This window comes from Sitophilus oryzae, unplaced genomic scaffold, assembly GCF_002938485.1.
Source record: "Sitophilus oryzae breed Bouriz unplaced genomic scaffold, Soryzae_2.0 scaffold_1693_pilon_pilon, whole genome shotgun sequence".
NCBI classification, from domain to species: Eukaryota; Metazoa; Arthropoda; class Insecta; order Coleoptera; family Curculionidae; genus Sitophilus; species Sitophilus oryzae.
In genome coordinates, this window is record NW_022146383.1 from 514,503 (window position 1) to 527,566 (window position 13,064).

General features: G+C 29.8%; 1 protein-coding gene across 3 annotated transcripts; it reads right to left on the reverse strand.

Annotated features, from left to right (window-relative positions):
* Positions 1 to 9: 9 nt before the first annotated feature.
* Positions 10 to 12,146, reverse strand: LOC115881086 (beta-1,4-N-acetylgalactosaminyltransferase bre-4). 3 transcript variants are annotated; one of them, XM_030898448.1, is made up of 7 exons: positions 11,915 to 12,146; positions 6,226 to 6,414; positions 5,687 to 6,051; positions 3,382 to 3,640; positions 2,249 to 2,413; positions 1,940 to 2,158; positions 10 to 1,848 (listed from the first exon to the last, which is right to left on the reverse strand). In XM_030898448.1, exons 2-7 carry the CDS (start codon positions 6,357 to 6,359, stop codon positions 1,710 to 1,712), a joined length of 1,281 nt encoding a protein of 426 aa, XP_030754308.1. In that variant the 5' UTR covers positions 6,360 to 6,414; positions 11,915 to 12,146; the 3' UTR covers positions 10 to 1,709. The 3 variants fall into 3 exon arrangements, with proteins under 3 accessions (XP_030754308.1, XP_030754309.1, XP_030754310.1); XM_030898449.1 differs by lacking the exon at positions 11,915 to 12,146 and adding an exon at positions 10,158 to 10,390; XM_030898450.1 differs by lacking the exon at positions 11,915 to 12,146 and adding an exon at positions 10,313 to 10,330.
* Positions 12,147 to 13,064: the final 918 nt, after the last annotated feature.

The window sequence follows — 13,064 nt, forward strand, 5'->3', positions numbered from 1 at the left end:
AAATTTAGAATAATAAAAAATCTCATTTTATTTCAAACGTTACGAGGAATATCACATTTCTGGAATTGTTTAAATTGTGGTAACTTTAAAAATCTTAAAATTTCAGAAGCTATATAATGGCAATTATAATGTCTAGAATAGTGGCATTGTGGCGAAAAAATATACAGTATGAGTCAAGAGTTGCACCTCCATTTCTAAATTTGTGATAATTATACAGCGTGATCTATAGAAAAATATGGCAAATTGCCATTTATTTAATCGCTTCATGAAGTAAAATACATACTTCATAACCTTAAACTGTGGATAACAAAAGAAGATTTTAAAGATTTATTTGTATTTAAAACAAACTAAATGTGATTAAATTATGTTCATACTTTTTGTAATAAAAAGTTTATCCAACACAAATATGTTATGATAAAGAGTAATCATGTTATTTCGTTTATTTTCTCTAATAGATGATTAAATTCTCAGCAATCATATATTAGTTTTTGCCATTTAAAATTGGGCTTACATTTATTTTATGCAACTCTCGACTCACCATTTTTAGTTTGCTTTCCTTAAGCCTATTATTTAACGTATTTTGTCACAGCCAACATAAAACAAATTCTGCTAATAAATTGTAGCATATTTCACATATAAAATCTATGAAAATAATATAATTCACAACGAGTTTAAATTGAAGCCATCACAGTGATTATCTATTAGTCGTAGACATATTTATTTGAATTTGAAAATATTTGTGATAAAGTAAGATGAAAATTTTTATTTCTGAAATACTATTGATACAAATCAAAATATCTGTGTTGGTTGGAATAAATCAGAACTCACTTGTTTACCCATATCACTATATTAGCTTCAACCGGAACGGATATGATATAGTCTTTATTTACATACAAGGTGTTCACTATAAAAATGCAACCCTTTTTACTGTATCAATTACTATAACTTGCATTTTTGTTTTTCGAAATCAAATATGCAAGTCGTTAAAATACTTTGCATTTATATACAAAGAACACCCTATATATTTGATAGCTAAGCGTATTTTTAAGAAACTTTTATAGTTTGTGTTAACTAATAGATATTTTAAGGTGATATTAACACAAAAGCATTTATAATTTTCTGATACTATTGTAGAAATGTTATTTTAAGCCTCAAAATTGAAAAGCACATAGATAATATATTTAAGTTAGTTATACAAACAACATTTAAAGTAAAAAAAAATTTTTTTGGCACCTACCAGCTACTGATCTATATTTACAATAAATTGTAGCAATAATCTATATTTATGCTATTAAAATAGGTGTTCTTTTCGTTTCTTTAATAATCATTTCGACATTTTTTTTTATTTTTGTCTCTTATCAAATTTATTTTTCAATACCTAATGGACAATGAGCAACAAATAACACGACAACAAGACATCTAGAATAATGAAATCACAACGAAATATATTTTTATAAACGTAACATTTTCCTTTTTAAACTTCATTTTTCGTTTATAAACAAATAACAAAAGGACAAAAAATCGAACCAAGTAAACATAACTCTATCTTACTTAAGACCCTGTAACTTTTAATACAAATTAATAGGAAAAATTAATTAATAATTTGTTAGTAAATTTAAATTAGCTAATTATAAATTTTGTGTAAAAAATCTCACATTGGGTTCACTAAGTTGTGCGCCGATTTTTTTTCTACATTAATTACCCCACTATTAGCTCTTCTTTGGATGATTTAATTTTACTAATATCCATGTGTAGAGTAACTTCTGTTTTTTCCTTACCAGTTCGTAGGATAAATTGTTTAAACCGTCTTTGTCAAACATTTTTTGGCCTTTTCTCAAAATGTCGTATCTGCAAATTAACAAATTATATTTTCCTTTTGTTTTAAAACTTAAAATATATAAAATATTTTTATTTAAAATTATAGTAAAACCATACTGACCTATTCGGATTCGGTTTATCTTTCGTATGGGTCAGCATGGTATATCTTGCGATGGTAATGGGATATCTGGAGATGTAGAGATGGTGGTGCCTGATTCTGTTGGACATATCGTCATCTTCACCACCCCAACCCCAGAAGGAGTTGGAGAACCCATTAAGCAGCTTAAAATGTTCGGTACTTATGGCAGAAACTCCACCAAAAATTGCTGGGTATGGCAACCTAAAGTTCAAAGGATGTTACCATACCTATCTCTAATTTTAATGTTTTTTAAATTGAAAAAAATACACAAATTACCAAAAAAAATCTTACTTGTATTTAAATATATCGACGGCTACGCTCATGTGTCTGGGCTGTTGGGGACAAGAATAAATATTTCTGTCGTCTTCAGGCAAAAGGTCGATATCATGGAATATGAAACAGTCGAAGTCGTTTTGCTTCAATGCTTCGACGTATCCAACGTTCATTAGCATGGCCCTATGAGAAAACTTATTTAAATAAAAATATATTGTTTGCTTTTAAGCGTTTTATTTCTTTAATTTTGTCAAACGTATTCCAGCAAAAATTAAAACTGTTTCTCCCCGGATTGTCTTTACAAGGGAAAAAAGCTGTTTCACGGCACCAAAATTATAAAAGAAGAATCTACCATCTCGATTACTAAGTAAATCTAAACAGTGCCCTTAAAAATAAAGTATTTTAATTAGAATAGAATATATCATATTGTGCAATAGCCAAGTCTTTATAATTATTAGAGAATTAAAGATGACTAATATTGATATTAACAATTTATAACAAAATTGTTGAATATGTGCTTAAAGAGGGATTAAATAAAATAAACTGTCTGAGTTTTATGTACATGAGATCTCATAAATTTTTATAAGAATTGTATTGCGATACTTGGCTTTTTTTACATTCTATGTTTTTGATAGGATTTAATTTTCTCTAAAACTGTATAAAACTTTGGAAATGGGTAAACGGAATTAACCATTTTAGAACATGCACATTTTTTTGTGAAGAATGTATTTTCTCACAATATCAATATTAAAAAAGGTTTTCCTCTTGTAAAGACAATCCGGGGACATACTGTATAAATAAAACAGTTTAGATTTACAGGAGCATTTGTACTGAATGTATAATATTCTAGGATAATACGTATAGTTACAATACCACTCAGTTTTGAGTAGACACACACAAACAGAAAACACATATGCATAGTTGCATAGAGCTTGAGCTGCATATTTGGTATGTGGACATCTCGCATACGAGAATATTATTGACAATCGATATTGTTTACGTCACGCGAAATTAAATACTTGCCCCAGAAGAAAACATTCACTTTAGAAAAATAGCACTATCGATTTCTAGGTATTATTAGACATAGTAAACAAAATATGTTGATTTTATTCTAATTTAAACTTAATGAGTAAATGTTATAATGCTTTTACCTGTTAAATGGTCCATCTCCTTCTTGCTCGACTACGAAAATCGTGTAGTCCAGCTGTTGTTTCTTGAGAAAAGGGTGCATATGCTGCAAAAATAACAACAGGTGTTCTCCTCTGCACCTGAACGGTATGACGATGGCGACTTTTTTCTCCGCAGAGCATTTCGGCGGTGACCAATGTCCCCCCGGTCTAAGCCAGGAAAATCTTTCTTCCAGACTTTGGACTGACGGAACGGGATATCGAACTATTTGAACCCTACCATCTAGAAAACAACCAAATTATCCATCCATACATATATAAAAGCTCAAAGGGTTTTTTTGTTACATCCATCCCGCCGAGACCGCTTCACCAATCTTGATGATTCTTTTTTTAAATAAAAGGTATATATGTCTAGATTTGTTATGAAGTATTTTTATATCGTTTAATCGCTATTTCATTATGTAAAACGAATAAATATTAAAACATACCTGAACAACACCTACACACATATAATATGCATATAATACCTAAAGAAATAAATTATTTGTCATTGTCAGTGGTGTGTCAGTGAGATTATTTATCAAGTTTTTAGATAATTTAGGGGTCAGTTCATACCGCGAGCTTTAGATACATAAATATTAGTACAAAGGTTCGTTTAAATGACATTAGTGATTAGTGAATTAGCTACGTAAAGCGATTTTAGAAAACTCATCCTCTACAGTGTAAAATTATGTCCAACAATTTGTTGTATGAAAATTGCTTACTATCTGATCTAGAAGAATGAAGATCTACAAAAAGAATTATAAGAGATTTGTGAAATTCATCAATCAAATAGGCAAAGTTAGTAAAATGTTTATATACATAATCTTCGTGACCTCGGGATTAAACACATAAAAATTTGCACAAAGGATCATTTAAAAGACATGAGTTAATTATTTGGGCAAAGCGAATTTACGAAATTCCTACCCTTCAGGAGTAGAATAGGAAATGAAAGTTTGCTGTACGAAAGTGCATTATTATAACATCTAGAAGTATAAAATTTATACAAGGGTTTATTTAGTGACATCAGTAATATGAACCAAATATTTCTTCTTCAAATCATTCTTCTAGGAATAAAAAGTAACATATAAAGAGTGTATTAGAGCTCTTGAAAAATAAAAAAAAAAAACAATGGAATATATCAAGAAAAGTAACAATTAAAAACTTCAAATATTCAATTCAGAACTCTATTTGTCGAAGCTATTTATTCAAGTAATACAGTTTATATGGGACTATAGGTAGTTTTCTATCAGAGAAGAACAATCGGTTGTTCTTCTCTGGTTCTATCCATAGGGGGATTAATCATTTCACTATTTATGTTTTTCGAGATTTTTTCATTTTTTTTTTAACTTTTTTGGAAAATTTGGAATTTTTTGAAAAACTTTTTTTTAGTTTTTAGTTAAAAACCATAATTGCTTGATAATATGGTAACATAGATAGCAGAATAAATTTACCACACAGAAAAACACGAAAAGCTGCAGTGGTTCTCAAAATTTAAGCAAAAAATATTTTTTTTTTAAATTTTTAAAGTAAAATAACTCGGTTATTTTGGAGTTATTTGAAAAACGGTAAAGAGAAAATATGTTTCTTTTATCGAGATCTACCAGCCTTGAAAATATTTGCACTTATTCAAGACTCTCCCTGTATAATACCCAGAAAATCGACAATTATTGCTAACTTTCATATGAAATACGAGTAGCTCTAAATCGCTTAAAAACATAGTTTACATAGTGCATTTGTAAGGTTCACTAGCTCTATCTATAAAGAGTTAAACAATCATTTAAATCAATGCATAAACGATTCGAGGTGTAACGCGAACGTAGTCGCGGGAAAAAAACTAGTATTTGTTATGGTTAGTATTATTTTGTTATACTGGGTACTTCCATTACTAATAGTAATTTTTTTCTAAGATGCATTAATGGCTATAATAATAATAGGGCAATTACACTGTAGTTCTTCGTGTATAATGAGACGTATGTCAGTTTGACCTGAAAAGGGTCTCATTTCGCCCACAACGTAAAGGAAACTCCGGAGGAAACTTATTACCGCAAAGAAAAGATATTTCATTTCTGACATTTTACAAACGTCGGTCTTTCACAAAGGAAATGCACGTTTTGTGTTCTAAAGAACGAAATGTTTGTTACATTTTTCCTTAAATTATAAACTAATATAAAAACAAAGACTTGTATAATAGATAATTTCTCAAAAAAAGAAAAATAATGTAGTTTTCAAGCAATTTATTTTATTTTAGAACATTCTGAATAGCTTTAAAAAAATTATAGGTACTTACATAAAGTCTGTGATATATCCGGACACAAAGGCATTTCGGTACTGCTAGGAAGTTTCTCCTCCAAACTAGCGGAAACATTTTCATTTTTTTGACTTTCGTAAGAACTGACCACAGAACCAGTCTGCGAGCTTATTACCCCGTAAGTCGACGTAATATTTTCCGTTAAAAATGGAGGTATGGTAACGATATATTCAAAGTTGGAGATGTTAAGCAGGAATTTGGCAGATTTGTAATAAATTCTCGAGGGAACAGGGTGGCGAGATAAAGAAGAGTTATTGGTTGAGTTTTTCGGATGGTTTTTGAACAGAAGCGTTTTCAGAAGAGGGCCGTAGTTGATAGCCGATTTATCGTAGTAAGATGACGGTCTGAAAGATAATAAAAAAGAGGCTTTAGTATTTAAAATATAAGGAATATTTATTACAACCTAACCTAACCAAATATGTGATACCATTTACTTTTTAAAACTATATTAATGTTTTAAAGGCATTATAGTTGAATTAACTAGCGGGCGTTTAAAAAGTTAACAAACGACATCTCACCTGGTACTGGTAGTGTTGAAAACTGCATCTTTGGTATCCGATATTGAATTGAAAAAGTACTCTAGTGCGACGAAAACTAAAATTAGGACAAATAGCCCCTTGTAGGGGGTTCCGTGAGCCGCACAGAGGGACATGTCCCTCTCACGTGAGATTTTGAAATGTCATATTTGCGGCTAGGCTCACTGCGATCTGGAAACGAAAAAAGTTCTATTGACAATGAAACTCTGTTTTTTTATATATAAAAAGTAACTCAGGGTAAAAATGAAAAGCTTTTGTTTCGTTCATGACATTTGAACGAGTTTTGTCATTTTTGGTGTCAAAATATATTAATTTTATTAAAGCTCACATGAGTTTTAAATTAAAATATAAACAAGACTAATAGGTATTATAACATTACATTTTTAAATACTTAAAAAAGAATGGTTAAAATCATCCACAAAAGCAGCTCCAACCTACAGTTGTATATTTTAATTTAACTAAGAAGTAATGAGTAATAGTTAAGATTAACAAATTTTGGAGACTTAACAAAATATACACTTGATAATAGAAGTTTAATAAATTATTAAAAAAAATAATAACTTAAGTAAAATTGCATTTTCTGGAAAGTAACTGGAACAATTTTAAATTCTAAACAACTTAAGGATTTATCTATCTATCCATTATTTAATGCTGTTTCGATTTTAAGCCGTTCCGTTGTACCGAGACACGAATGCATAAAACATCATTTTTCGAGTTCAACCCGAACACCCTCGATACATTAACAGCGTGAAAAAGTTTCCTTCGGCACGAAGTCCAGACCTCTTGCAACGTTAAAGAACTTCCTCTTTATGGAAATCGCATACATTATTATCCGAAAGCCTTGAACTTTGACGAGGTCCGTGCTGGAAGTATATGGCGACCCGCTTGAGGAGATGTGAATTTTTAATCACGAGAATATTGAGCTCTTTTTCAGGTTTTCTTTCACGTCGTATTGCTAAGAAGCCATACGCTCGAAATAGTATCTTAAAAACTCTAATTTAAAAAAGTCTGGAAGATTACAAAAAATATGGAAGAAATTTCCCCTTTTTAACTTTAATTAATTTGTGTAATTTTCCACAGCTAAGAAATTGTCGCATACTACTAATAAGTGTTTCAGTGTTTCTTTTAATTAAATATTATGTATTAAGAAAATAATTAAACAAAAACAAAACACAAATAACCAATTAAAGCCTATTTATAAATTTTAAAGCTAATTTAGAACTTAATCCATATAAAACGTCAGCTTTTAGAAAAGAACGAAATTTCAACCGGTAGAAATGAGGAAAAACAAAGAAAAATTAACAAAAAAGAAAAAGCTTATTTTCGTGAACCGTTTCAGGTTTTCGTCGTTGTTTGTCTTGAGATGCAGTGGTATAAATCAAAAAGTTTTAGTAAAAGGGGCAGTGCAATTATTTAGCGGTTCCATTAAATATACAGACTGTCTAGTTTCGTGGAAGGACTTTAACAGTTGGTAGGGCAAGAAATATTTAATGTTTGGTTTTTAAAATGACCTCTAATTAACTAATTTAATTCTATTCATATTCAGTATATTCAATTTATAAAATAAAATTACTCTTGGAGTTTAAATATGTTATGTTATGTTATAAGAGGTCTTATTAAACTCATAGTACTGCCACAATACTGCCATTACTTAAATCTTACACAGTAACAGAAAAAAATGAGCCGAGGTTTTAATAATGTCTAGGTCACCGACATCGAAGCAATAAGCTAGCAAAGGGGAGTCAATTCTCCTTTCACAATATCTATATAATTCAATTTTCGGGTGCCTTCTAGACTTAACCTTGGGGGCGCAGCCCTGTTTTATGATCTCTTTCTTTATTTGTCTTGAGAAAGTTCAAAGTGGTACGAACAACTGTGCATTGTTACTGCATGATCTCGTATATACGAAATATAGTAATGTAATAAATTACAATAAATTTGCGATATTGTTCTCCCCAAAAAATATTTTAATATGTAAATCATTTATTCTACATAGGTATATATAATTCTTAGTATATTTTTAGGGCGGGTTTCTATTCTAAAATTTTAGAAATATAAAATTTACTTTTACAATGTTAACAAAGACTAAAAGTGCTTTTGTTTGATGACAAATATTTATTTAGGAAAATCAATGAAAAGTAAACAATTTTTTGACTCATTTTTAGTGGATAGTTTGACTCAATTAATATTAACTATTAACTTTAAAATTATACTCTGAATTAAATGCACCGGCACGTAAAACGGGCATCTTAAAATTTTGATGTATGTTAAGGTTTAATATATTTTGTTCTAGTCTGCCGATTAGGAAATAAGTTTGGAACTTTTCTTGATTGGAACCAAAAGCAAAGGCATTGTTTTAATGTAAAAATTAGGAAAAAAATGTTAATGTCTTCTTCAAAAGCAAATAATATCTGCAAAAAAATGAAGCTATTGAAATGAACCCAAAAATAAACAATCGAGAAAAGACGCACCCAGATAATAAAATGATTTTCAAATTCTTTGCTTTTTTTAAGATATTCCAAAGCAAGTTCCAAACTTTTACTAAAATAACGACATTTTGTGGTCCCTCGTATAATTAACAGATGGGAACTTTCATTCTTAATTCAAAAAGAGATACTAAAAAGCCAAATAATTTAGCTACAAACTGTTTAAAAGATCATTAAAATCCGCCAACTAGAACACAATATATAAAACTTTAAAATACATCAAAATTTTCAGATCCAAAACTTTGAACTTGCCACAGTGCTAAATAACTACACACCCTTTCAGGGTTATTCCTCAGGGTCCTTGGAGCGGCCCGAAGCTCAACTCAACACGAAAAAGGTCCTTAAACACGTCTATTCTGTTTTCAAAACAAACTCAACCGACTTTAAATTGTCAAAAGGGCGTTCTAAATCCATTCTTACGCCCGTAAAACACGTTTCTAGCGTGCCAACAATCGCCAGGATCAGTTTCGCCCCTATTACTAATTACGATACCATTAGCCGAAAAGGAAACTGAAATTAATCCTTATCGCCGATCATAGTGTATTTTAAGTCTTTTTCTACGGTCAATTTACCATTACAATAATGACTTTAGTTGTACAAGATAGGCAGTTAACAGATATACAGGTACAATTGTGTTTTTTGTACCAATAGTAGGAATTTAATCCATAACTGTCACAGTTTTTAAGGGTGTTCTTTTGTAAGAAAAATAGTACCTAAGTAAACATAGATTTTATTATTTTAGAGCAATCGCTATATTAGTGATGCCCCCCAATCGAATTGTTTTTGGCAAGACTCATTAGATACGCTGCATATTTTTTTCGAAAATTGCAAGAAAAAATTACATATGAAAGACTCAGTAATATTATTTTATTCTTATTTTAATAATCTGAGTTTATTTTACTGTCAAGAAAAATATTCATTTATTTAATTCTATTATTCGAATAATTCTAGTTTCGAAGAAATTAGCGATTTTGTCCACTACACATACAACACTTTTCGAAAAAGAACGAAAGCTATAAATATAAAACTTAAGTAAAATAAGAAATACATTTTTTTCTTAGTAGATTATACATTTTCGTTGGTTACAGCACAGCTTTAACATTAACTAAAAGTTTACTAATTAACTTTAGTTTGTTAGTGCGCTAACGAGTTCAAAGAAAATCATTGATTCGTAAGATTGTGCTATTCACTGTGAATATTCGAATAAACAATTTGACTTGTTAACTATTGAAAATACATTCAAAATGATAAAGAGGTTAAAGAAATACCTATTTATAGTTTTACATACAGTGATTGCACATCTGAAAACAATTATATATTTTATTATAAATATATTATATCTTATAAATTACAATCCAGTTAAATAAGTCTTTGTAACTTTTATATGTTTATACTTTTTCTACAACTAATTACTTGTATTGTGCTTACCTAGCATTAACCTGAATTAAAACGTAAAAATAATAATAAAATTATTATCAATAAATATTGATATTTACTTTAACAAGTTGGAGAAATTATTTTAGATCTATGAGATAGTAAAATTTTACTTCTGTTTGTAGCAAGAAAATAAAACACTAATTTACCACAATGTACCAAGACACTTTTTAAACACTGGCGCGCTTGGTAAACCATGTTAGCATCATGGGCGGATGATTAAAACTACGTACCTATTTTGTGTATTATTTGTTACTGTCGGATAATTTTCAGAATATTGTTTACAATATGTTCAGATCGAATAAAGTAATATTTAACAAAACTTTAATACACTTTGTATGTTTTATTTCTAGTATACCCTTAGTTTATTTCTTTTATATTTTAGGTCAACAATTTTAGCAGTAAATATAATTCTGCAGAATATTTATAAGACCAATTCAAGCTGAAGCAGCTATAAAGTATTGGTAATTTAAAACATCCAGATTTTATAAGTTCTATCCGGCTTATAAAAACAATGAAAAATTTACGATTACGTCTGGTTTTTCTTCTCCTAAACGAATTGCGAAAACGCCGAAATCTGTTTTAAATCTAAGCACAACCTTAAAAACGTTTAATTTACTAATTGAAAGAAATTTGAATTTCTCTTCTATTTTTTCTTGTTTTTCATTTCTCTTGTTTCTGTACTTTTTGTCGCAAAAACAGTTTCCAATATTCAAAACAGCTACTTATGATACTTCATTTATGAATTTTTATATTTATTTACAAGTTGTAATAAAACAGGTATAATTTAACAATATTTGACACACGAATCTTTAAAACAAGTTGTAAAATTAAATTTAAAAATTACCCTTTTAATTTTTTTTTGTATACTTTTTTAAATAGTGGGTAAGTATAATTTTCAGATTAAAACACGAAGCCGGATAGAACACATGTTTATACTGTTAATTTTTCAGCAGGAAATCTCTTCTCTCGTCATTAGATTAAAGCATGTTTTTGTAATATTTTATAGTTTCGCATAAAAGTAATATTTATTTAAGCTCTAAATTAAGCTTAAAATTAGTAATACAAATATTTCAATGACAATTTTTGATTTGTTTTATACAAGGTTTAAATAAAAATATATTCTTATATAAATAATTTAAAAAAAAAACAACTTTTTCACCTCCAAAAATTACCATCATATTATCTATAACATTATTTAAAAGATATTACAATTTTAATTTTTTTTTTAATTAAAAAAAGACAACCACTTACAAGCTTTATTACAATTTTGGTTACGAATCAAATTTTGGCACTTTTCCACAAAATTTATCCCTTAGAGCGTAACCTTTTCTACCCCCAAGTTATTTTAATTTTATTTTGCAATTTTTACCACGTAAATATCCACAGAAAGTGTTCAAGTCAATCAATTTCAAAATTATGTTAATGTTACGGTTATCTTCTTATTGATACTGCTCCGATCACTAAGAACTTGATTTTAGCATAATTTTTCCTAATTCAAATTAAAAAAAATATTTTTGTTAACATATTTTATCTGAATATAAAAGATCTGTGATGATTTAAACTAATATTTAAAAAAAAAATTAAATGTTACTTTTTTATTTTTTAATATTGGTAATCAATTTAATATTTTAATTTATAAGATTTTACATAAAAATTAAATTACATTAATATAAAAAAAATAAATACATACTACCTACATTTCGATCTTAGAAACAAATCAAATTTTGGCATGTTTCCATAAAACTTACCCCCTAGAGTCTAACCTCCTCAACCCCCAACTAATTTCCCCTTTCTGTCGCCAGAACAACAGCAAAAAATCTTCAAGCCAGCCTTAAAATCATCTTAATGTTTATCCTCGACAGTTCTATCGAAAAAACCACGCACTTTTTCCGATATCGCCCGACAGACTCTGTAGTTTTCAGCAGCGACCCCGCTGTGGTGTTTCTCCAGTTCCTGCTGCCGGTCCTCTCGCATGGCCAGCAGGCCCTGCAAGCCGATTGGTCGCGGATCCTGCCGGGTCGATCGCTCGATACCAGTTCGGACGTACGTCCCGTCGAAGAACGTAACAGCAGGGTTTGAGGGGGCGGCATGTGCGAAGCGATGGGGGCTTATGGATTCATTCATAAGTATTCTTCGGGGGTGGAGGGTGTAAAAAACGGGGTTGCGGAGGGCTCGTCGTGTGTCTGTTCGCGGATTCTATTCGATCAAGCTGTTGCCAATAGATTTGTTTAAAAGTTGTAAAGGTCTTGTTTAGGTTGGTGGGGATATAAATATTTTCTGCTATATGTTTTTCTGAGTTCGTCTATTTTTTCTTCAAATTCAATATAAACTCACCGGCCACTAAAAACTAGTCCCAATTTCAAAGTTGGATTTCTCAAGAGCCACTCATTAGATTTTGATGATTTTTTTTTAATTATTGTAAAATAATTCCTTCTTAACGGATGCTACGTCAGAAATTTCTATTCCGAATTTATTTTGAGCATATACAGGGCACAACAATATGACGAAGTTTTTTGCCCGAACTTTGTAACACCCTGTAGGGTGTAGCAGCTGTAGTAGCTATTGCTAAATCAAATCACATTGTAGCCTCATCTTTTGTGAGTATTTTTTTTATTACGACATTATCTCTGTTGTATTAGAGATACGTTGCTTTAAAACGAACGTCTCGGAAAAATGCTTCGCAGGTAGAAAGTTAAGGTAAGAAAATAACAAAATAAAAACACTAAATAAACTGCTAGTTTATAATCAACTGCTGATGATGCTAACATGGTTAGCGAAACGCGCGTCCAGTGTAAAAGTAAAAGTGTTTTGGTGTATTGTGGGGATTTAGTGTTTTTATTTTGCTGTGTAACACCAAAGGTTCCAACCCTCAACTGTAATAGCAATAACTACTACAGC